The sequence below is a fragment of the Artemia sp. Qi Xiang Cuo genome, chromosome 20, assembly GCF_049724085.1.
Source record: "Artemia sp. Qi Xiang Cuo chromosome 20, ASM4972408v1, whole genome shotgun sequence".
Taxonomy (NCBI): Eukaryota; Metazoa; Arthropoda; class Branchiopoda; order Anostraca; family Artemiidae; genus Artemia; species Artemia sp. Qi Xiang Cuo.
The window spans coordinates 23050149-23075041 of record NC_142813.1 but is presented as its reverse complement, the minus strand read 5'-3'; the positions used below and the strand labels follow the sequence as shown (position 1 = coordinate 23075041).

General features: G+C 36.0%; 1 protein-coding gene across 1 annotated transcript in view; it reads right to left on the bottom strand.

The window, feature by feature from the left end:
* LOC148940020 (uncharacterized) overlaps window positions 1-24560 on the bottom strand; it is an 89593-nt gene extending 65033 nt beyond the window's left edge. The window contains exons 1-5 of the mRNA XM_089105919.1: window positions 24502-24560; window positions 24227-24299; window positions 15604-15759; window positions 5918-6042; window positions 266-469 (exon numbers count right to left, since the gene is read on the bottom strand). Coding sequence (XP_088962045.1) covers window positions 266-469; window positions 5918-6042; window positions 15604-15715 — 441 coding nt within the window. The 5' untranslated portion in view covers window positions 15716-15759; window positions 24227-24299; window positions 24502-24560. The remainder of the gene's footprint in view (window positions 1-265; window positions 470-5917; window positions 6043-15603; window positions 15760-24226; window positions 24300-24501) is intronic.
* Between the last annotated feature and the right edge of the window lie 333 nt (window positions 24561-24893).

The following is a 24893-nucleotide window of genomic DNA, read 5'->3' as shown; positions in this document are numbered from 1 at the left end:
CTTCTCTTCCACAACTCCATCTCTGTCTTTATTATCAGCATAGAGTATCGCAATTTTCAGAAAGTAGTAATTGATTTACTCGCGAGTTACTCGCGGTTCTAATAGCTCTAGTTCTAAGTTATACCAATTAATTAGATTCTCTGGACTAATTTCTTCCCGGGGTATAATACAATTTATTAAGTGATTCATTTTGATTCAGTTATTCAAGTAATTCATTCCAATTTTCAGAAAGGGAAAATAGATTTTTTCACCATTGGTTACTTACGGTTCTAATAGCTCTCGTTCTATCCCAAATAAAGTCATACCAATTGGGTAGATTATCAGGATTCATTTCTCCCTGGGGTATAATACAATTTATTATGTGATTCATGGTAAGTTGTAGAACCTCAGCTGGACGCAATTCGTGAGAAACTACATCTTTATCAGCAGCACTACGACTATATTTCTTAATACAGTATTGCAAGTTTTCCTAAAACATAAATCAGTCCATTATTCAAAGCTATAATCAATTACTGATGAGCTATTCACATTTTGAGCTACATCTTTATCAGCAGCACTACGACTATATTTCTTAATACAGTATTGCCAGTTTTCCTAAAACATAAATCAATCCATTATTCAAAGCAAAAATCAACCCTTTTTTTACATTACTGACACAGTATATAAATAATAGACAGTATGATCGTTCCCTATCTCAGCCATTATAAAAACCCGGACCGAGGTGCGAGCGCTCCGGAGAACGTAAAAACATAAGCGACATTAGATCTTTTCACGAGTAGATAAGCCAGATTTCTCTTTAACGAGAAACTTGGCTTCAACGGTGGAACACTAAATTTTAAAGAAACTAATTTTAAATTAATATATTTCAATACATACAAGAAAATCGGTAATTAGAAGTGCAATGTTAATATTTGATGTTTTTAGGAATCACAAGTAGGTTTCGAAGTCTCGAGTTGATTTCAAAGGCATTTTGAGAAAGCTTCTGCCAAAATACGTGTTCCAGGGTAATTGGACCGCTGGCACATACTAACATTAGTAACCCACTAATGAAAGAGTATGTGGGAGGAGCTGTTTGTACGCACCGAGAATGAAGAGCCAGAAATCGTCTGCGGTGAACTTACTGTTAATTATCTTTATACAGTGATTACTGATGAGCTATTCAAATTTTGAGCAACTTTATTGGTTTATGGCGATCATTTTCCATAAGAAGTGAATTCAATTAAACATAGAACAATTACCCAAACACTTGGAAAAAAATGAAAAGAAAAAAATTGAAAACAATTGTTAGCAAAAGCAGATGTATGCAAAGGAAATAAGAAATTTACAGATGTTTACTTATGATTAACGTGTTAATCATTCGATCGTATTTTCCGCTTTATTTTGAGACACGAAATTTTTTGAGGGCTCGAACAAGAGATCATCAAAAAGATAGAGATTTCTAGCAAATTTTATATTTCAGTTGGTGATAAATCAATCTATTGAGAAAAAAACTAGTTTAAAGCATCTGGACAAGTTTCCTTTAATAGCTTACAAGAGATAATACTTTCAGCTACAATCATAACAATAATTCACCCTCTTTACAAACATTATAATGATGTTATTGAGGAGCAAATAAATGAAAGAAAAAATACACAGACAAAAATACAAATTCAAAAACAAAAAAGACAGAAAATGAATTTGCACAATATTCAAACCAAATACAACATAGGACTATGTGGACCCAGATGCAATTTTTAAACACAGATACAATTCAGAAGAAAATCGAAATATGTTTTCTACGATTTTCGGATGTTATTGGAAGCTCGTTATTTTTCTTTGTAATGTCAAATACTCAATACTTCTTAGCAATGTAAGTATTTTCAATACAAAGGGATGGCCAAAAAAACTTACAGTAGCCTACCTGAAAAACTATCAACGGATTAAGGCGTGCAGTCTCGGTAAAACTTCCAAGCCGCTGAAGAAATAAAATATAAGTGGCAACGCAAACACTGGATTGTAAAGCCTATCTAAGCAATTCTTATCAAACTACCCTTTTAATTTGACAAACATGTCATGAGTCATTCAAAAATTTTCCTTGATAGCTAAGCTGTCTTGATACTTAGCTTGAATAATAAGAGTTAGCGTTTCCTCCATAGATGCACTGAAAGGTAGTTCAATTTAATTCAACGTATCCATACCATCATATTGAAGATAACCTGAGTAGAAGAAATTCACTAGCTCCAAAGTTTTAATCCATTAAATTCCGGTTTTAGAAGCCAAAGTTTTAATCCATTAAATTCCGGTTTTAGAAGCCAAAGTTTTAATCCATTAAATTCCGGTTTTAGAAGCCAAAGTTTTAATCCATTAAATTCCGGTTTTAGAAGCCAAAGTTTTAATCCATTAAATTCCGGTTTTAGAAGCCAAAGTTTTAATCCATTAAATTCCGGTTTTAGAAGCCAAAGTTTTAATCCATTAAATTCCGGTTTTAGAAGCCAAAGTTTTAATCCATTAAATTCCGGTTTTAGAAGCCAAAGTTTTAATCCATTAAATTCCGGTTTTAGAAGCCAACGTTTTAATCCATTAAATTCCGGTTTTAGAAGCCAAAGTTTTAATCCATTAAATTCCGGTTTTAGAAGTCCTAAAGGAAAGCCCTATGACTGACAGATCCAATTGAACAATGCTAACGGTCATTTGCAGCAATTACAGACCTTCAGCTAGCAAAAGTATGTCATCAGCAGAAGAAACATGATTGATATCAATGAAGCGATCAATGAGGAACTGGGGAATACATCTAGAGCTGTACGAAAAGCATTATTAAATAAGCTGGACTTATAGCTCATCCTTGTTTCATTCCTCTATTTACTGGAATTATATAAAAAAAACAAGTTTTTCAACTGAAATAAGGAGCAACATTAAAACTTAAAACGAACAGACATTATTGCGTATATGAGGGAGATTGCCCCCTCCTCAACACCTCGCTCTTCACACTAAAGTTTTTCGGCACTTTATCCCCCTCATATACTTAATAATTTCTGTTCGTTTTAAGTTTTAGTGTTGCTCCTTACTTTCAGTTGAAAAAAAACTTGTTTTTTTTATTTAATTTCTGATCGTTTTTTAAATAACCCCAAGATATCTGGCTCCAGTACCACAGAAAAATCCCCCTCCCCACAGAAATATCCCTTGGATAATTCAATCCAGGCGACAATTTATCCCAAACAATTGCCCTTAACATCTCCACGCGTAAAAACTGAATCGGTAAAGAGAAAGCAAGACATATAATTCCACCAGTGTAAAATTTCCCCGAAAAGTTCACCCCCTGGAAACTTCCCTCTCCATGGAAAATTGTCCATGTTCAAAATCTCCCGGCAAATTTCAATGGGCAAATTTTATAACTCAAAGACCTTTTCGCAGGGACTGTGGGGGATTGTGTTATCTCGAAAGAAATACTTATTGGGCCTTTCAGTTATGCTGAAAGCTATCAAAATTTTATCTCAAAATAGCTATCTCAAAATTTTGATCGGACGATTTTGGAAAAAAAGTGGCGTGGGAGGGGGCCTAATTGCCCTGTAATTTTTTGGTCACTATAACTTTTCGTTCCGTTAGAATGAGCCCTCTCCCGTCGTTCTAGGCCCACTGGGTCAATACGAACAAACCCGAAAAAACACACACACACACATCCGTGATCTTTCTTCTGGCAAAAATTACGAAATTCCACATTTTTGCCGATAGGAGCTTGAAACCTATACAATAGGGTTCTTTGATACGCTGAATCTGATGGTGTGATTTTCAATGGAATTCTATGACTTCTAGGGGGTCTATACCCTTTTTTCGAAAATAAGGTAAATTTTCTCAGGCTCGTAGCTTTTGATGGGTAAGACTAAACTTAATGAAACTTACATATATGGAATCAGCATAATAAGTCAATTCTTTTGATATATCTATTGGTATTGAAATTCCGTATTTTAGACTTTCGATTACTATTGAGCCGGGTCGCTCCTTACTTACAGTCCGTTGCCACGAACTGTTTGATACGATCAGTGAGAAGTAAACCAGAACCCACCCTAACATACAAATTCCGATACAAATGTCATAAGCAAAACCAAATGAAAGGGTTAATTAAAAACCTTAGGAACTCATATACAGACTTTTCTTAGTCTAACGGTGCCGTACAACGATATCAAGTAAAACAGGATGCTCATTTTTGAACACCTATGCCCCTTCTGAACCTGAACTGATATTCGCCAAAATTGTAACGTTCATTGATAAGCAAGAAGAGGGCATTTCAAGAAATTTTCTAATTATTGAACAGACAGTAATTGGCCTGTAAGAACTGCAAACTTATGGATCTTTATTCTTTTTTCTAATGCAACTTACAACACTTTCACAAGTGTCTGCACAAAGTGCAGACACTTTTTCGGACACAGCTGCCAGGAACAGAAACGAGAGCTGGTCTAAAAGGTAAGCAGTGCTACTCTTCAGATGCTTGATCTGCAGAACACTCACCCCAGGAGCTTCGCAGTTTCAAACTGATCACTAAACGAGAAAATAACGTTCCCAAAGGGAGAGAGGATGAAGATACGAGCAAGAAAAAGAGGGCATTTCGAGAAATTTTCTAATTATTGAACAGACAGTAATTGGCCTGTAAGAACTGCAAACTTATGGATCTTTATTCTTTTTTCAAATGCAACTTACAACACTTCCACAAAGTGCAGACACTTTTTCGGACACAGCTGCCAGGAACAGAAACGAGAGCTGGTCTAAAAGGTAAGCAGTGCTACTCTTCAGATGCTTGATCTGCAGAACACTCACCCCAGGAGCTTTCGCAGTTTCAAACTGATCTCTAAACGAGAAAATAACGTTCCCAAAGGGAGAGAGGATGAAGATATGAGCAAGAAAAAGAGATGGCTGCTCTTACAATGATTCTAGCTTTCCATCCTAGCTCCTTTGAATCTAGCTTCCCGAACATATTTATAAAATGAAATATCCAGGATTGTTAAATTGTTCTTATTTGACTGGTCTCTTCTCAATATCAGTAAAAGCTGTTTGTACCATCTGTATTTATTTAACGTTCAATACAACAAAATAAGTGTCTTGGCAAAATTTTTATTGTAAACAAAATCAATTCAGCTTTAGGATACTGACAAAATTAGTATCTTGACAATATTTTCTTCGGTAAGCAATGATTTGATAGCTACACAATAAAAGCTGAGAAAGAGAAATAATACTCGTATGCGGCTGTGGCAAGTTCAAGCTTGCACAGAAAGGTAACCTAAATACATCATATGCAGTGTTTAATTCATGTATAGAGCTTCGAAAACAATTCTGGAAGGTTCGATGAAATGGTACATTCCCCCCCCCCCATCCTATTCGAAGGGTCACCAACTTTCGAAAATCGTGTACGTCAGGTGCTGTGTACAAAGCTTAGTGTGAAGTTTGCGTGATATAATCTTCCTCCACACGACTAGGACAAAGTCTATCATGCATGGAGGAACGAATGGTGCTCCAAGACGTACACTGTTCACCGGGCAGTGGAGAGTAGGCGACCTCTCGATCTTATTATTTTTACAATGTTTCCATATTTCTTTTATGAATTCATCCCTCCACTGAATGCGCAACCAAGTAAGTTTGTAAACAACATGTTTTGGATTTATAACTATCTTAAATTACGGTTTACATTTCAAATTTTATTTATCAATTTATATTATTATTAATTTTTGCTACAAATTAATATTATTTTAACCTATATTTTTTGCATACATTGAAACTATCGTATATTAATCAAAATAATAAAAAACACAATATTTTAAATCAAGGGGAGGGCTCATATTTTGCCAGTGGGGGGAGGAGGGTGTAAAAGAACAAATTGGCGATTTAAATGAAAATTTTGGGAGAGCTCGTAAAAATATCGATTTTTTTTTTATTTAACTGTAAAACTTACACTATTGCTTTGGTCCATCTCATAGGGCTTAATTTCATTCAGCATTTTTCTGTAGTATCGCTCCTTTTCTGGGCACATATCAGGACAAGTGCCAATAAAATAGCCATCATCATTCTTGACAGCAACTAAAAACGAAAGAAAATATAATCAACTGTACTGCCATGCGTGACTAAGGAAATATCTCAAATTATGCCAAAAAATCTTCAATTATAAGAACTTATGGCACATAAATATGGCACACCTACATGAATAAAATGATGTGTGTAAAAAGAAGTAATTCCTAAAATTCTCATCAAACTGAAGTGACCCATTTGCAATATGTGACAGGATGCATTTGTGAGGACCAAAGGTAAAATCTGCCGCCCGATTGATGCGAGGGCCATAAAAAGAGAATTATTTTATAAACACTAATGACGATTGTTTGGCACCAGAAGCTTAGCTTACTGGGTGATGAACAATACAATGATTAAACACAACAACAACAAAAATAAACAGTAATAAATTACATATAACACACACAAATAAAAACAACAAATAAGACAGAGGATATAACCTACACTCGAACAAGTAAAATATGCTATAAAAAAATAAACAGAGAAAAGAAAAAAAAATCATAAATATGGAAAGAAGAGAAAAACCGAGAAACTCTGTTCAGCACCATATCATAGGCAGTAAAGAACAATGTGGGCACAATGTATTATTATTTTTTTCTCCATACCCGGGCACTTCGTATCGAAGGAGTTGTCGTAGAAGCTTCGAAAAGGGCTCATTCGATTGGAAATTGGAGTGTATAGTGCCCTTTTTTTATAGTCGAAAGTGATTGGAGGGCAACTAGCCCCCCCCCCCACGCCTATCATTCCCCCAAACAAATCCAATAAAAATTTTGAGATAGCCATTTTGTTCAGCGTAGTTGATTTCTAGTTGGAAAATGTTTTTGAGGAGGACAATGCCTCACAACCCTCGGGGCAAGGGGTTTAGGTTATGCCCTGAGGGCATATAAGAACGATGTTGACACAAAGTATCATTTATTAATTTTTTTCCTTTAGAGCAGGGCACTTTGTATCGAAGAAGTTGTCGCAGAAACTTTGAAAAGGGTTCATTCAATTGGAAATTGGAGCGGCTAGTGCCCTTTATAATAGTCGAAAGTGATTGTAAGGCAACGAACACCCCTTCCACGCCCACCATTTCCCGAAGCACATCCAACTAAAGTTTGAAGATAGTCATTTTGTTCATTATAGTCGATTTTCACATAGAAGTTAAATTTTTGAGGAAGTACGTCTCCAGCCACCCTCGGCGCATGGGCTGTATGTTGTGCCCTGGGAGCATATAAGGTTTTTATACAAGGGGCTGTCATAGAAACTTCAAAAGGGCTCATTCGATTCAAAACTGAAACGGCTAGTGCTCTTTTTATTAGTCGAAAGTGATTGGAAGGCAACTAACTGCCCTTCCACGCCCACCATTTTCCCAAACACATTTGTCCCACGACGTTCAAAGTTCTGGGAGTTATACCTTTGAGCAGGACACTCCCCCCACAGTCTTTAGGGCAAGGGTTGTAAGTTATGCCAAGGGGGCAAATAAGGCTTTTATAGAAATTTATTTTGTAGAAACTCAAAAAGGGGCTCATTGGATTTGAAATAAAAAGGTAAACTACCCTTCTTAGTAGTCGAAAGTTATTGGAAGACAACTAACCCGCCTGTCATGCGTATCTTTTCTCCCAACAAATCCAATCAAAATTTTTAGATAGCCATTTTATTCAACGTAGTTTGAAAATTTTGGAAATTAGGTCTTTAAGGATGACAACCCCTCCCTCCACAGCCCTCAGTGCAAGAGTTATAAGTTATGCCGTGGGAGCATATGAAGTTTTTATTGAAAGCGTTGTCGTAGAAACTTCAAAAGGACTCATTCAATTGGAAATTGAAAGGGCTAGTGCCTTTTTTAATAGTCGAAAGTGATTGGATAGCGACTAACGCCCCTCTCACGTTCACCATTTTCCCAAACACATCCAATCAAAACTTTGAGATGCCCATTTTGTTCAACGTAATTGAAAGTTCTGAAAATTAGGTCTTTTAGGATGATAACCCCCTCAGAGCCCTCAGTGCAAGGGTTGTAAGTTATGCCCTGGGAGCATATAAGGTTTATATAGAAAGTTCTTGTATAAATCATAGGCAGCGCGATCGCACTGCCTAAGTTAAGAACGGGGACACTCGAAAACGAGACAAGAAACAGAGACTAAGTAAAGAGGAGGACACTCCCCCACAACCCTAAGGCAGGGGTTTTAAGTTATGTCTTGAGAGCACACAAGAACAATATTGACATAATTTATTATTTATTAATTTTTCCATTTAGACCAGTGTACTTTGTATTAAGAGAATTGTCATGGACACTTTAAAAAGGGCTTAGGTGATTAATAACTAGAGTGACTTGTCCCATTTTAAATAGTCAAAAGTGAATGGAAGGCAACTGACACCCCTTCGATGTCCACTAGTTCCCCAAACACATCCAATTTTGAGATAGCCATTTTGTTCAGCGTAGTTGATTTCCAGATAGAAATTATGTTTCTGAGGAGGACAGTCCCCCACAGTCCTTAGGGCAAGGGTTGTAAGTTATGCCCTAGGGCATATAAGGTTTTTTATAGAAGGCGTTGTCGTAGAAATTTCAAAAAGGCTCATTCGATTAAAAATTCAAAGGGCTAGTGCCCTTTTTAATAGTCGAAAGTGATTAGAGGGCAACTAACCCGCCTAATCTAATCAAACGCATCTAATCAAAACTTTGAGATAGCCATTTTATTCAACGTAGTTTTAAGTTCTGGAAATCAGGTCCTTGTGGATGACAACCCCCCCAGAGCCCTCAGGGCAAGGGTTGTAAATTCTGCCCGGGGGCCATATAAGGTTTTTATATAACGCGTTGTCGTAGAAACTTCAAAATGGGCTCATTCGATTGGCAACTGAAATGGCTAGTGCTCTTTTTAATAGTCGAAAGTGATTGGAAAGCCCTTCCACGCCCACCATTTCCCCAAACACATCCAATAAAGATTTTGAGATAGCCATTTTGTTCCACGCACTTCAAAGTTCAGGAAATTACACCTTTGAGCAGGATACTCCCCCCACAGTCTTCAGGGCAAGGGTTATAAGTTATGCCCTGGGGGCATATAAGGTTTTTAATGAAATCTTTGTCGTAGAAACTTGAAAAAGGGCCCATTCAATTGAAAATTCAAAAGGCAAGTGCCCTTTTTAATAGTCGAAAGTGATTTGAAGACAACTGACACCCCTCACACGCCGAACGTTTCTCTAAACATATCCAATCAAAATTTTAGATAGCCGGTTTGTTTAACATAATTGGACAATTTGGGAATTAGGTCTTTTAGGGTGACAACCCCTCCCCCCCCCCCACAGCCCTCAGGACAAGGGTTGTAAGTTATGCTCTGGGGAAATATAAGGTTGTTATTGAAAGCGCAGAAACTTCAAAAGCGCTCATTCAATTGGAAATTGAAAGGTCTAGAGCCTTTTTTAATAGTTGAAAGTGATTGGAGAGCGACTAACACCCCTCTCACGCCCGCCATTTTCCCAAAGACATCCAATCAAAATTTTGAGATATCCATTTTGGTCAATGTAGTTGAAAGTTCTTGAAATTGGGTCTTTTAGGATGATAACCCCCTCAGAGCCCTTAGTACAAGGGTTGTAAGTTATTTTCTGGGGACATATTAAGTTTATATAGAAAGTTGTTTCAAAAAGAAATTTCAAAAAGGGCTCATTTGATTGGAAATTGAAATTGCCTTTTTTAATAGTCAAAAGTGAGGGGAGAGTGATTAACCCCCCCTTACGCCCACCATTTCCGCAAAAACATTCAATCAAAGTTTAGAGATAGCCATTTTGTTCAACGTAGTTGAAAGTTCTGGAAATTATGTATTTAAAGATGACAAACCCCCCAGAGCCCCAATGGCAAAGGTTGTAAGTTCAAAAGAGTCTCATTCAATTCGAAATTGAGAGGGCTACAGCCCTTTTTAATAGTCGAAACTGATTGGAGGGCAACTAACCCCCCTCTCACGCCCACCATTCCCCAAAACACATCCAATCAAAATTTTCAGATAGCCATTTTGTTCAATGTAGTAGAAAGTTCTGGAAATTACATCTTTGAGAATGACACCCCTCCCCCCAGCCCTCAGGGCAAGGGTTGTAAGTTATGCCCTGGGGGCATATAAGATTTTCATTGAAAGTTTCGTAATAGAAACTTCAAAAGGGCTCATTTGATTGGAAATTGAAAGGGCTAGGGCCATTTTAATAGTTGAAAGTGATTGGAGAGCGACTATCACCCCTCTCATGCCCAACATTTCCCCAAACACATCCAATCAAAATTTTGAGATAGCCATTTTGTTTAACGTAGTTGAAAGTTCTGGAAATTCGGTCTTAGAGGATGACAACCACCCTAACAGACCTTAGGGTAAGGGTAATTTATGCCCTGGGGGTATATAAGGTGCTCATAGAAAGTGTTGTCGTTTCCAAAGGTGCTCATTCAATTGAAAATCGAAAGGCCTAGTGCCCTTTTTAATAGTCGAAAGTGATTGGAAGGCTTTACATTTTTATAGTAAAGATCCATATTGGTATAATGTATTATTTTTTGTTGTTGTTGTTGTTTAGACCCGTGCACTTCGTATCGAAGGAGTTGTCTTGGGAACTTCGAAAAGGGCTCATTCGATTGAAAATAGAAAGGGATGATGCCCTTTTTGATAGTCGAAAGTGATTGGAGGGCAACTAATCCCCCTTAAACTCGAACCCTCCCACGCCCATCCTCCCATTTGCCCATTATGTTTAAAAACTAAATGGTGCCTTAAGATTAAATCAAAATGCACTGTGATAATGATAATTTCGAATAAGGCATCTCAGCCGTATCCCAAGAACGACTGAGGGTATTATGTTCAAACTTTCGGGGCTACTTCTGCTCTTAAAATTTAACCAAATCAAAATAGCGTAAGTGTACCCAAGCTACCGAAGAAAGTAAACAGATTTTTTTGCGAATGGTATCAAGTTTTCCATTTCAGGTCAACCAGAGGAGGTATGAAACTAAATTAAACAGTACTATTTGTTTCCAAATTTTAAAAGGGTGTAAGTTGTTAAGAACTGCTGAAAATTTTTCTCCAGCATACAAATAGCAGGCCAAACTATAAAGTTTTAAAAAACCAAAATATTTAAAGTGTTATTTTCTCTTTCCCTGAAAAGACTATGTCAACATGAAACGAACAGAATTTAATTAAAAAAACTTCTTCCACAAAAAAAGCTTATAAAAGTAAAAGTAAAGATCTCCATTAAGCAAAAAATGAGTAAAAATAACGTAAAACAATTTACCAGGCATGAAATTGCCACAATTTCGCACCGATAAATAAGTGAAATCCAAAACACGAAGAAATTACAATAAATAATCGAATCAAACTCAAAACAAGCAGAAATTAACATAAGTTGGGCGCAAAACCTCTATGCCTTCCCAAGGCCAGAACAAAATTTGCACTTCACTGAAAAAATACAAATGAATGTGCATTGTCAGTTTAATATACATATACTGATATTTAGTAGTCAAGTCAAAATGTTAATATTATTTTATTTATTAAAGCTATAAAAGTAAAAACATTTATATTTTTTTCAGTAAGTGCAAATTTTGTTCTGGCATGTGGAAGGCATAGGGGTTTTGCGCCCAACTTATGTTAATTTCTGCTCGTTTTGAGTTTGTCTCGGTTATTTATTGTAATATCTGTTCGTTTTTGGGTTTCATTATTTATCGATGCTGATTTGTGGTAGTTTCACGCCTGGTAGATTATTTCATTCTATTTTTGGTCATTGTTGGTTGAAAGGAGTTCTTTACTTTTCTTTGAAAAACTTATTTTGTAGAAAAAGTTTTTTTTTAATTAATCCTGGAAAAAAAGAACCAAGATTAATGAGGAAAATTTTGATCAAGGACGAGGAGCATAGAAGTTAAGAAGATTATTATGTACTGTTTTAAAAGAAAAAGAGAGAGATAGATAAATTGAGATAGAATTCCCAAGTAAAATCGACTGGAAAATGAAGGATTGTTGCGCGGGCGTCGATAAATGGTTCTAATAGTAAAAAATCAAACGTAGTCACAATTCAAATATTTCAGGACATAAATTATAACTTTATAGATCAGTTTAAATTTGATAAGTGCTAGCCCACATTCAAAAGATCTAATTGCAACTATTTTCAATAGCTTATTGAATAAGCATAAATATTTGGCCCTATTGAATGCAGCTTAAACGGTGACCGGCGTTTACCCCCCCCCCTCCCATCAGAAAATACCCCCCGCGGAAAATAAGGCTTTCCAATTTTGCGAATTCTATTTGAGTTTTTTTTTCCGTAGGGGGAAGGAATTTTGGTACTTGTGTATTATACGCCACTCACTCAAGTTTACGCTGTTTAAAACTTGAGAACAAACCGGTTTCTTCGTTAGTTTCTTTCAGCTTAGGGTGAGAAAAGGCAAAGACAAGTGACAGAATAGATGGGAAGGATATATTTTGGGCTATTTATTTGCACATAAGGGGGGGGTGAAGTATTTGCCAGTTTGAATTCAGAAAACAATTCTTACCTCATGATATGAAGAACAACTGTACCTAACACATTTTGCATGCAGATCCGCTACACTTATCCCCCCTCCAAATATATAGCCCAAATTTGTTCTAAAGTAACGAAGAAACTAACAAAGAAACCGGCCTTTTCTCGAGTTTTAACTTGAGTGAGTGGCGTATCAAACAGTTAGTGGTAACGGACTGTAAGTAAGGAGCGACCCGGCTCAATGGTAACCGAAACTCTAAAAAACGGGATTTTGATACCAATAGATACATCAAAAGAATTAGATTTTAATTCTGATTTCAAATATATAAGTTTCATCAAGTTTAATATTACCTATCAAAAGTTATGCGTCTGAGAAAATTTGGCTAATTTTGGAAAAAAGGGGGAAAGACCCCCTACAAATTATAGAACCCTAATGAAAATCACACCATCATATTCAGCGTATCAGAGAACTCTACTGTAGAGGTTTCAAGCTCCTATCTAAAAAAAAATAGAATTTTGCATTTTTTGCCAGAAGAAAGATCATGGATGCGTGCTTATTTGTTGTTTTTTTCTTTTCCCCAGGGGTGATCGTATCGACCCAGGGGGCCTAGAATATCGTGGGAGGACTCATTGGAAAGGAAATTAAAAGTTCTAGTGCCCTTTTTAAGTGAACAAAAAAATGGAGGGCAACTAGGCCCCCTCCCACGCTCATTTTTTTCCCAAAGTCACCCGATCAAAATTTTGGGATAGCCATTTTGTTCAGCATGGTCGAAAATATGATAAAAATCTTTTTTAGGATGACTTGATCCCCCAAAGTCCCCGGGGAGGGCTGAAAGTTATGAACTTTACTCAATGTTAGCATATAGTATTCGTTATTGGGAAGTATACAGACCTTTTCAGAGGAGATTTTTTCTGGTCGGTGGGGGGAGGGGAGGGGAGGGGGCTATATGGGAGGATATTTCCATGAAGGAAGTTTTCATCGGGGAAGGGACATTGCTATGAAGGGGGCGCCGGATTTCCCAGCATTATTAAAGAAAAAGATCAGGAATTAAATAAAAAAAAAACACGTTTTTCAACTGATCAACTGATTGTGACTACGAGGTCATTTTTAAAGAATTGGAAAAAAAATTCGAACTATAGTTTAAAGAGCAAGGTACTGACTAGGGGGTGACCCCCCTAATATACGTATTAAAAATATATGAATATAGAAGTTCGTTACGTAAGTTAATTCGTAAGTTACGTATATTTATTACTAATAAAAACGTTCGTAAACAAAATTAAACAACTTTCGAGAAAGTTCTTTAACCAAATAAAACTAAAATTAGTGTGGAAATATTGTTTTAATTATTCATGTACGGTGAGCCAAAATCAAAGTCTGCATTAATTCAAAAACGTTGAAAAAGTGAATTAAAAAAACAAGTTTTTTTAACTGAAAGTAAGGAACGACGTTAAAACTTAAAACGAACAGAAATTATTCCGTATATGAAGGGGGCTGTCCCCTCCTCAACGCCTCGCTCTTTGCACTAAAGTTTGACTTTCTCACAACTCTATTTTTTTTAAACAATAAAAAAAACTTTAGCGTAAAGAGCGAGGCGTTGAGGAGGGGACAGCCCCTTTCATATACGGAATAATTTCTGTTCGTTTTAAGTTTTAACGTCGTTTCTTACTTTCAGTTAAAAAAAACTTGTTTTTTTTTTAATTAATAATTCACAAGTACCAGAATTTTTCAGAGCCGGATTTCCCGGTATTATTTAAAAATGATCAGAAATTAAATTAAAAAAAATAAGTTTATCAACTTAAAGTAAGGAGCAACATCAAAACTTACGAACAGAAATTATTACGTATATGAAAGGAGTTACCCCTTCCACAAGACCTTGCTCTTTAAGTTTTGACTTTTTGTCCTAATTCTTTAAGAACGATTTCTGAAACATAATGGCCGTTTATTTAGAATAATAAGCTTTGTTTTAAAATTCTAAAAAAAAAACTTTAGCGTAAAGAGCGAGAACTTGAGGAGGAGGCAACCCCTTTCATATATGTAATAATTTCTGTTCGTTTTAAGTTTTGACGTTGCTCCTTACTTTCAGTTGAAAAAACTTGTTTTGTATTCTTTTAATTTAATTTCTGATAGTTTGTAAATAATACCAGGAAAGTCGGCTGTCTCTCCATGAAAAATTCTGGTACTTGCGTATTATACCCCACTCACTCAAGTTTACGATATGTAAAACTCGAGAACATACCGGTTTCTTCGTTACTTTAGAAACAAATCTGGGCTATATATTTGCACATTAGGGGGGGGGGGGTAAAGTATAGTGGGTCTGCATGCGAAATGTGTTAGGTAAGATTATTCTGTATACTATGAACTAAGGATTGTTTTCTCACTTCAAACTGTCCAAATACTTTACCCCCCCCCCCTATGTGCAAATATATAGCCCAAATTGCATATTTCCCATCTATTCTGTCACTTAACTTTGTCTTGTCTTACACTAAACTGAAAGAAACTAACGAAGAAACTGGTTTCTCGAGTTTAACACAGCGTAAACTTGAGTGAGTGGCGCATAATACACAAGTATCAAAATCCTTCCCCCTTCGGGAAATAAAAAGAAAAACAAAGCTCAGATAAAATTCTCAAATTTGGAAAGCCTTATTTTCCACGGTTGGGTATTTTCCGGGTGGGTATTTACCGCGGGAGGTATTTTCCATTGGGAGGGGGTATTTCCCCCGAGGGGGGGGGGCATTTTCCAGGGGTAAACGCTTAGAACCAGTTTGAACATCACAATGAATTTCCTGAATAAAAAAAAAAAAAAGCAAACCCAAGAACCTTTGAAAGTAGCAAAAAATATTATAATACTGATAGTTAACTATAGTTAAATATACCAAGAGCTTTCTATTTGTAAAAGGACAAATGAAGTTCGTTGGGCACTTAAGAAAAACAAGGGAATGATTAATTAACTGAAACAGGGTAGTGCTTTTAATCAGAATTCAATAATTTCAAGTGACTGTTGAATGCCAAAAACACAAAATTAAGTTGCAATAAGCTTACTGGCCATGGGGTAAAATTGAATAAAAATTGTAAACTGAAATAAAATTTGAACTGAACTTTGTTAAAACTAATACACAGATACAAAACTTTACCTTTATTCTTCTTTATCAAGGAGTCCCTGGCATCAAGGATGTTTACTCTGTCTTCAAGTGTTTCGGCTTTTGTTCTTAGTTTGGCTAAGAGTAGGGATTTGGATGCCTTCATTTTGTTGTTTTTTATGCTTTACTGAGTTTTCCGAGTTAAAATTCCTAAAAAGAAAACGCAAATATTTTATTAAACAATTTCAATTAGATGAACTGTAATTTAGTCATATTGCAAAGAATTTTTGAGACTTCATAACACACTTTTATGTGAAATAAGTTACTTCCATTATGTTTTAAACACGAACCAGATCTTACGTGGCAATTGAATGCATAAGCCATTATGACTCCTACATTTTCGTTTAATTTATTTAATATCATTTACTAACAAAAACATAACACAGCCACGTCCCCTTCAAATGTCAAGACATGATATTGAGAAGGGATAAAACTGAGGAATCAATATAAACCATACTCCACGGGTGCAGAGTTAACAACCCAGAGGATTTAGACAAAACCTGCCTTACTACAGAGATGATTTATAGACTGATAATAACAGAACAATGTTGACAAAAAAGAGTGAACAAGGGTTAAATTGAGACACACCCTGAGCTCATTATTAAATGACAGCTATTCTATTGTATCTTATTCTGCTTTAACTCGCCATTTTTTATTGTTTTTTATTGTTTAAAAAAATAGTTTTTTATTGTTTAAAAAAATAGAGTTGTGAGAAAGAGTCTAACTTTAGCGTAAAAAGCGAGGCGTTGATGAGGGGACAGCCCCATTCAAATACGGTATAATTTCTGTTCGTTTTAAGTTTTAATGTCGCTCCTTACTTTCGGTTAAAAAAAACTTGTTTTTTTCTTTAATTTACGGTAAAGGACAACTTTGTTCAGTCTGGGATTACCTCTTCTGTGGAAAGCGTGACGTTTGAAAAAAATCAGTACACATGTTTATCAATTCAGTGCATTATTTTGTTTTCCAATTAATGGACTCAATTCCCCAATGAAGGGGAGTTGTTGGGTTGGGGGGGGGGGTGCACTCCATGAGGGGAGAATTTTTCATATTGAAATAAATTTGATTTGCATATTCAGTGCATTATCGTTTTTTTATGACTTGATTCCCCAGTGAAAGGGAATTTTCAGGGGGAGGGATTTTCCACAGGAAGTTCTCTGCAAGGGGAGGTATCTAGGGGAGAACTTTCCTCTGGAGGGAGAACTATCCATGGGAGGAATGCTTCAAATACTTTCAAATTTGGAAATATAACCAATGGTAATGTGTGGAGAGGAATATCCCCCAGGGGGGACTTTTGCGCTGGGGAGTTTATTGGCAGCATAGAAAAAAAGAAAAGAGGATGAATACAAATTGTTACTCCTGCACCATAATGAAATGTTTCTGATCGTTTTTTAAATAATGTTGAAACAAGTTGAAAAAATGGTTTTTTAATTTAATTTCTGATCGTTTTTTAAAATAATACTGGGAAATCCGGCACCCCCTTCACAGCAATGTCCCTTCACCCATGAAAATTTCCTCCATGGAAAGATCCTCCCACATAACCCCAGACTCCCCCCTCGACACAACCAGAAAAAATCCCTCCAGAAACGTCTGTATACTTTCAAATAGCCAATACCAAATGTAAACATTGGGTAAAGTTCATAACTTTCAGCCCTCCCCCGGGGACTTTGGGGGATTAAGGCATCCTAAAAGACACAGTTATTATATTTTAGACAACGCTGAACAAAATGGCTATCTCAAAATTTTGATCGGGTGACTTTGGGAAAAAATGAGCGTGGGAGGGGGCCCAGTTGCCCTCCATTTTTTTTGTCACTTAAAAAGGGCACTAGAACTTTTAATTTCCGTTCGAATGACCCCTCTCCCGATATTCTAGGACCACTGGGTCGATACGATCACCCCTGGAAAAAAAACAAACAAAAAACAAATAAACACGCAAACATGATCTTTCTTCTGGCAAAAAATAAAAAATTCCACATTTTTGCAGAAATGGGTTTGAAACCTCTACAATAGGGTTCTCTGATACACCAAATCTGATGATGTGATTTTCATTAAGATTATATAACTTTTAGGGGATATTTTCTCCTTTTTCAAAAATCAGGCAAATTTTCTCAGGCGCGCAACCTGTGACGGGTAAGACTGCACTTGATGAATTTAATATATTTGAAATCAGCATTAAAATCTGATTCTTTTGATGTATCTATTGGTATCAAAATTTCGTTATTTAGAGTTTCGGTTACTATTGAGCCGGGTCAATCCTTACTTACAGTTCGTGACCACGAACTGTTTGATAAATTTATATAAATTACCTAACAAATTTATTTTTATTACATGTGCAAAGAGTTGGAAAAAGATATGCAAACCAAAATCATTTTAATAAAGAAAATTCTTTCCCCAAAGAATTAACCCCCACCCCTAAAAAAATTTCCCTTCACTAAATAATCGAGTCCATAAGAAGAGAAAAAAAAATATAAAAAAACACAATAATGCACTGACACCAAAGACTGGCATGATCAATACAAGATAAAAGGACATATAGGAGTGCTGTTAAAAGTAAAGATCACATTCTAGTAGTGTGTAGGATTAGTTTAAAGCTGAAAATTTAGGAAGGATAACTACCTTCCAGAAAGCAAGTTGACAGACTCCAAGACGAAAATTTGAGAGAAGCTTTCAAAGAACGGTTGAACACTAAAATAGTGGAGATGGAACAATTTTAGGAAAATAGTTTGTGAAGTTGCTGATGGTGTCTAAGAGAAGAAAGTTAGAAACACAGCTAGGAATACTAGTGAAAATGCTATAGGTTTAGTCAAGAGAGGGAAGGGCTTGTAAAAGAATCATTTGAGAGATAGATCACATAAAAATTAGAGGAATTTAAGGAAAGTGGAGAAATCATTAAAATATGAACTAAAGAGGGGTGAAGTGGAGGTCATAGATAAAATTACCAAAGATCTGGAAGATGCAACCAGATGGCCTAACAGTGAAATATTGTGCTGGTATGTTAATCAATTGAGAGGGAATATTCAACCTGGACTTGTCCCAATTAAAGATAGGAATATGACCACAATTAGTGATAAAGAAAGAGCTAAAGAGAGACGGGTAGAACATTTTGAGAATGTGCTAAACTATGATAGAGTTACAGGAAAAGATATGGAAAAGAATGAAAAAGTTTGTGACACTTTGGATGTGAAGGAAGAATTAGTGACAGTACTAAAAGAATTAAAAATAATAAGGCCCCAGGTGCCAATACTGAACTAAATGAGTTTCTCAGCCCTATTGAGGCATTTGTTGTAAAAATACAACACAATGTTTTTTATAGACGAAAAACAACATCTATGACAAAAAAATTTTGACTTTGAAATACAGTTTTAGATGGAAAAGGAAGAGGCCAGTACATTAATAATTTAGGAGATCCTGTTTCAGATGTGTGGTTTAGCCAGTGAGTCAACAAACTGGAGGTATTGAAAAAAAGTAAAAAGGTAGGCAATTTTTAAGCTAAAAACAGAAAATAAAAAGGAAAGGTATGACATTTGCTGCTTTGTATTTTTACTATTCGTGTGATGCTTGTTTTTTTTTGCATTGTGACTCAGAAACTTTCATAAAACTGTCTGCTATTGGATAGCTAAGAGTATAAATTTATGCTTGTTGCAACAATATGACAATGGATGGTTGGGTTCATAAAATATGAACACAGATTAACCTATTATATTTCTTTTTAGATGGTGGACTTGTACAAGGGACTAAGAAAAACAGCAGAAAATTGACAAATTTATGCAGCTGAATCCATCAAGAATATTTTTGATATTCCAGATGAAATGTTGTCTGACTTGTCTATTGACAACAAAGACAAAACTGAAGATCCAGACTTCTCAGTTTTGGAGGAACTTCTTGATGATCATTATGATGAGGAGCTGCCTTCACTAAACAATAGTTGCTTTGTTCTTGAGTTGGATAGCATGGAAGCTGGTGAAGATGCTACCAATGGAGTCTGGGGAAAGCCCCCATCCCAGTCAGCTAGACCAACCGGCGGCTACTAGCAGTGGGAAAGCCAAGAAAAAAATCGAAAGTCCAACAAAAATATAGCTGGAGAAAGGTTGAGATAGGGAAGGGAGATCTCTCTTGGAAAGGAGCACATCACCCCATTCCAGATATCTTGGAAACTCTGCTGCAGTACTTCCAGAGATTCTCCAATGACAAGCTTCTTGTGCTGATTGTTGAACAGAGCAATATCTTTGCACATCAAACTGAAAGATGTAATTTTTGTCTCACCATCAAGGAACCCAAGGTTTTCCTGAGTATTGTTCTACTATTGGGGATGATTAAAGTTCCATACTATTGAATACACTGGGAATCAGCTACAAGATAACCTCAAATTGCTGATAAGATGGGTAGACAGAAGTTTGACAGAATTAAACAATTTCTTCATTCCAATGAAAATAATAAAGCAAGGGTTTGGAGAGCAAGAGAAACCTGGAGAGCAAGGGTTTGGTAAGTTGTATAAAATCTGGCTAGTCTTGGATCATGTTTGCTCAAAACTTCTTGAAGTTATTCCCAAAGAGCATTATTGGATCCCTTTCAAGGGAAGAAGCAACTTATGACAGCACCTGCCAGAGAAACTAACTGAATCATAAAGGTGTTCACATGAGATGGTGTCTCAGGCTTCATACATGACTTCAAAGTCTACCCAGGGAGGGGCACTCTTGTGGACAATGAGATAGAGACCTTTGAGTTGTATGTAACGTAGTTCTGCAACTCTTGAGTTCCTTGCCTGAGCAGATGAACTGCAAGATCTGTTTTGATAACTGGTTTTCAAGTCTGAGGCTGATGAGTATACTGAAGCTGAAAGATTTTCCTTCTATTGGAACATTGAACAAAGGACAGTTAAAGGGTTGCCCCTTCTCTTGGATGGTGACTTGAAGAAACAAGAAAGAGGATCAACTGATCATAGAACTAACATTCATTTTTGTATTATTGTTGTCAAATGGCTTGAAAATAATACTGTGTGCTTGGCCTTGACATATCCTGGAATTAAGCCAAAGGATACTTACAGCTGCTGGAATGTCAAAGATAAATCACAGGTTGAAGTTTCAAGGCCAGCAGTTGTTTCTGAATACAACCACCATATGGGAGGAGTGGACATAGCAGACATGCTGGCAGAGATGTGTTGAACCCATCTTTGTACACAAGAATCTTCTGGTGGCTTGATCATTGTTTGTTGTTGAAATTTTAGTTTAGCTACTTTTTGCTATCTGGGAGAGGGCTTATGTTAGGAAAATGAAACTTTCAGTAATGAATTCAGGACCAAAAACATACTTTGAGAAGGTGTTGCCAAGCTTCCAAGTTAACCCTCTTTAGATTTCTAAGTCTTAAAAATTTGCTTACTTGACAGGGCTATACCTATTGAAACTTTGACAAAGCCTTAATTTTACCTTAATTTTCAGTTATCAGTTTCAATTTCTCTGGTTTTAGTTCTGAAAATGCAATTCCTGTTATTTGAGTAGAATTCTAAGTCATATCAATGGATTTTCTCTATATTTAAAGAAATATATTTCCAGATCTTTGAAACCTCATAAATTGGGATTGAGCAAATTTGTAAAGCTGAAAACAGTTTTCTTGTACTTCATTTAAGCAGAAAATCTATTCCGAAATATTTCACTTTTATAACACAAAGATTTTTAAAGGTCATCAAAGGTCAGTGCCCTCTAGAGGAAGAAGGAATAGAGGTAGGTAGGGTAAGATACCCAGTAGCCTAGTTGGCCAGCAAATCCACTCTTTGGTGGCTAAATCATTGTAAAATCTCTATCTTACTACCTAGAATGTGCAGAAATCTCTATCAATTCACCACATTACTATTGGATGTGTCCAAATCTTCTTAACAAGCATGTGATTGGCTTGAATATTTTAACCATATACAACACTCACAATTTCAAATACACTGATAGCCAACAGTAGAGCCTAATCTTAGCCACACATTTAAAGCTTGATCTGAATCTTAAAAATGATGTCCAACCTTTAGGACAGAGTTTTAAAATTAGATCAACACATCCTAATCACAGACATAGTCAATCTTAGATGGTTTCAATCTAAGACTAATGTTGTAGAACAAAATAATTAAATTTAAATAGGTTAGGGTGTATAGATAACTTTTGGGTAAAATTCTAGTTTAGCTACTTTTCACATTGTGGAAAGGGGTTAGGTTAGAAGATAAAACTTTCAGTAATAAATCAGGGCCAAAAACATACTCTGGGAAGGTATTGCAACACTTCCACGTTAACCCTATTCTGCTTTCTAAGTCTTAGAAATTTGTCTACTTGACTATATTTATTGAAATTTCAACAAAACAACATTTTACCCCAATTTTCAGTTATCAGTTAATTTGGTAAAATTCTAGTTTAGCCACTTTTTGCTGTCTTGGAAAGAGGTATGGTTAGGAAAACAAAACTCTCAGGGATGGGTCTACAGACTAAAGTATGTCCTGGGAAGGTATTTTGAAGTACCTATCTCCACTCCTTCTCCCTTTAGAGGGCAGTGACTTTTGGTGGTATTTAAAAAATTTTATGTTATAAAAATGAAACCTTGCAAAATAGATCTTCTGCTTAAATGAAGTACAACAAAACTGTTTTTAGCTTCACAACTTTGCTCAATCCCAATTTACATGGCTTCAAAGATGTGCAAATACATTTTCTAAATTTAGAAAGAAAAAAAAAACATTGATATGGCTTAAAATTCTACTCATATAACAGGAATTGCATTTTCAAAACCTTAAGTTAGAGAAAAAGAAACTGATAACTGAAATTAAGGTAAAATCTTGTTTTGTCAAAATTGCAATAGGTAATAGAACTGTCAAGTAGGCAAATTTCTAAGACTTAGAAATCAGAAGAGGGTTAACATAGAAGATTGGCAATACCTTCCTAGAGTATGTTTTTGGCCCTAGATTCATTACTGAAAGTTTCATTTTCATAACCTTACCCCTTTCCAAGATAGCAAAAGGTAGCTAAACTAGAATTTTACTGAGGTAGGTACTTCAAAATACCTTCCCAGGATATACTTTAGACTGTAGACCCATCCCTGAAAGTTTCATTTTCCTAACCTAACCCCTTTCCAAGATAGCAAAAAGTGGGACTCCACCCTGTGAATATTAAAAAAAAAAACTATATAAGCTTATATAGAATGTTACTAACCAATCTTCTTATAATTAAGAACATTTTAGTCATCTACTTGGAAAATTTGGTCCATCCCTATAGGAGAAATCTATATTTGCCAACTAGTTGACAAGAAACATTGCCCCAGCAAAACTTTCATTTTAACTTACAGAATCCTCAGTGCCTTTGCGGAAAGATCCCTGTTATGGCACTCTCTACATGGCTTTCAGCTGGATGATCAAGTCTCGTTTCTCTGATTCTTGGCTATCTGAAATTCTGGAATTTAAACCATGTGTAAGGGTCTTCCCAGAGTGTATTGCCAGCAGAGCCCTGGCACAACATCAACTTTAGAGGAGTGTGCACAGATGGTAGTGTTAACAGTTTTAAGTCAATAAAGTCAGAGGTTTAGGAGTTGTGTGTGTACATATGTTCTTTCCAGAATTGGTCAAGTCCATTTTTGAATGTGTTAAGGGTGTCTGCTTTCACAACACTTTCTGGGAGACTATTCTAGTCATCTACAGCTCTTACACTCCAGAAGTTAGCTCTTGATTTATTTAGGGCATTGGGTTTTAACACTTTTACCAAGTGACCTCATGTAGTCTGGGTTTGGGGGACCTGAAAGTAATTTTCAAAGTTGAGTTTTTCCAACTTGGTTTTCATTTTGTACATCTGGATTTGATCTCCTCTTTTCCTTCTGTACTTGAGTGTTGGAAGTTGCAGTTTCCGTAACCTCTCTTCATAACTCATCTCTTTGAAGCCTGGAAGAAGCTTTGTGGCTTGTCTTTGAACTTTTTCTATGTTGGCTGAGTCTGTTTTATAATGAGCCCCCATATGACATTAACATACTCAATAGTAGGTCTTACTTTCCAACTAGTTGAATAATAACTTCTCTCCAGCAACACTCAATTTTGCCAACTAGCTGGAAACAAACATTGCCCCAGAAAACTTTTTCCAACTAGTTGACTAATAACTTATCCCCAGCAATACTTAGTTTTGCCAACTAGCTGGAAACAAACACTACCACAGAAAACAATTTATTTTCCAACGAGTTGACTAATAACTTCTCCCAAGCAATAACTAATTTTGCCAACTAGCTGGAAACAAACATTGCCCCAGAAAACAACTCATTTTCCAACTAGTTGACTAATAACTTATCCCCAACAATACTTAGTTTTTCAAACTAGCTGGAAACAAACACTGCCCCAGAAAACAATTTATATTCCAACTAGATGACTAATAACTTCTCCCAAGCAAACACTAATTTTGCTAACTAGCTGGATACAAACATTGCCCCAGAAAACGAACTCATTTTCCAACTAGTTGACTAATAACTTATCCCTATCAATCCTTAGTTTTGCCAACTAGCTGGAAATAAACATTGCCCCAGAAAACAACTAGTTGACTAATAACTTCTCCCCAGCAATACTTAATTTGGGTAAGGTTTATATTAATAGACTATTCATGTAGCTAAGAAATAAACTTACCTCTATAGTCAGAACTGCATCCTGAATCTAAATCTAATATTCATTTGTGTTGGAAATAAACTTTACTTCACTCCTATATATACCAATTCAGGGTATATTCCAGTTCAGAACATATTTTCACATTAGGGAGGTAGGGGTAAAGTTCATTTCTGATGCAGATGAATGTTAAATTCGGATTCAGGATGCAATTCTGACTATAGAAGTAAGTTTGAACTTTACCCTCACCACCCTCCCTAATGTGCAAATATATACCCTGAATTGGAATATAGCCTAACCTGAATTGATATATATAGGGGTGGGAATAAAGTTCATTTCCAATGCAACTACATGTTAAATTTGGACTCAGGATGCAATTCTGACTATAGAGATAAGTTTATTTCTTAACTACCTGAATAGTCTGTTAATATAAACCTTACCCCTTAATTTTGCCAACTAGCTAGAAACAAACATTGCTCCAGAAAACAATTCATTTTCCAACTAGACTAGTAGACTAATAATTTATCCCCAGCAATTCTTAATTTTGCCAATTCTAAAAAATGGTAGCTTCCCCCTAACAGGGGCAAAGGGACAGTGGGCTGTAAAATGCATGCATATTCATGCTAGTTGACTAATAACTTCTCCCAAACATACTTAATTTTGTAAACTAGCTGGAAACAAACATTGCCCC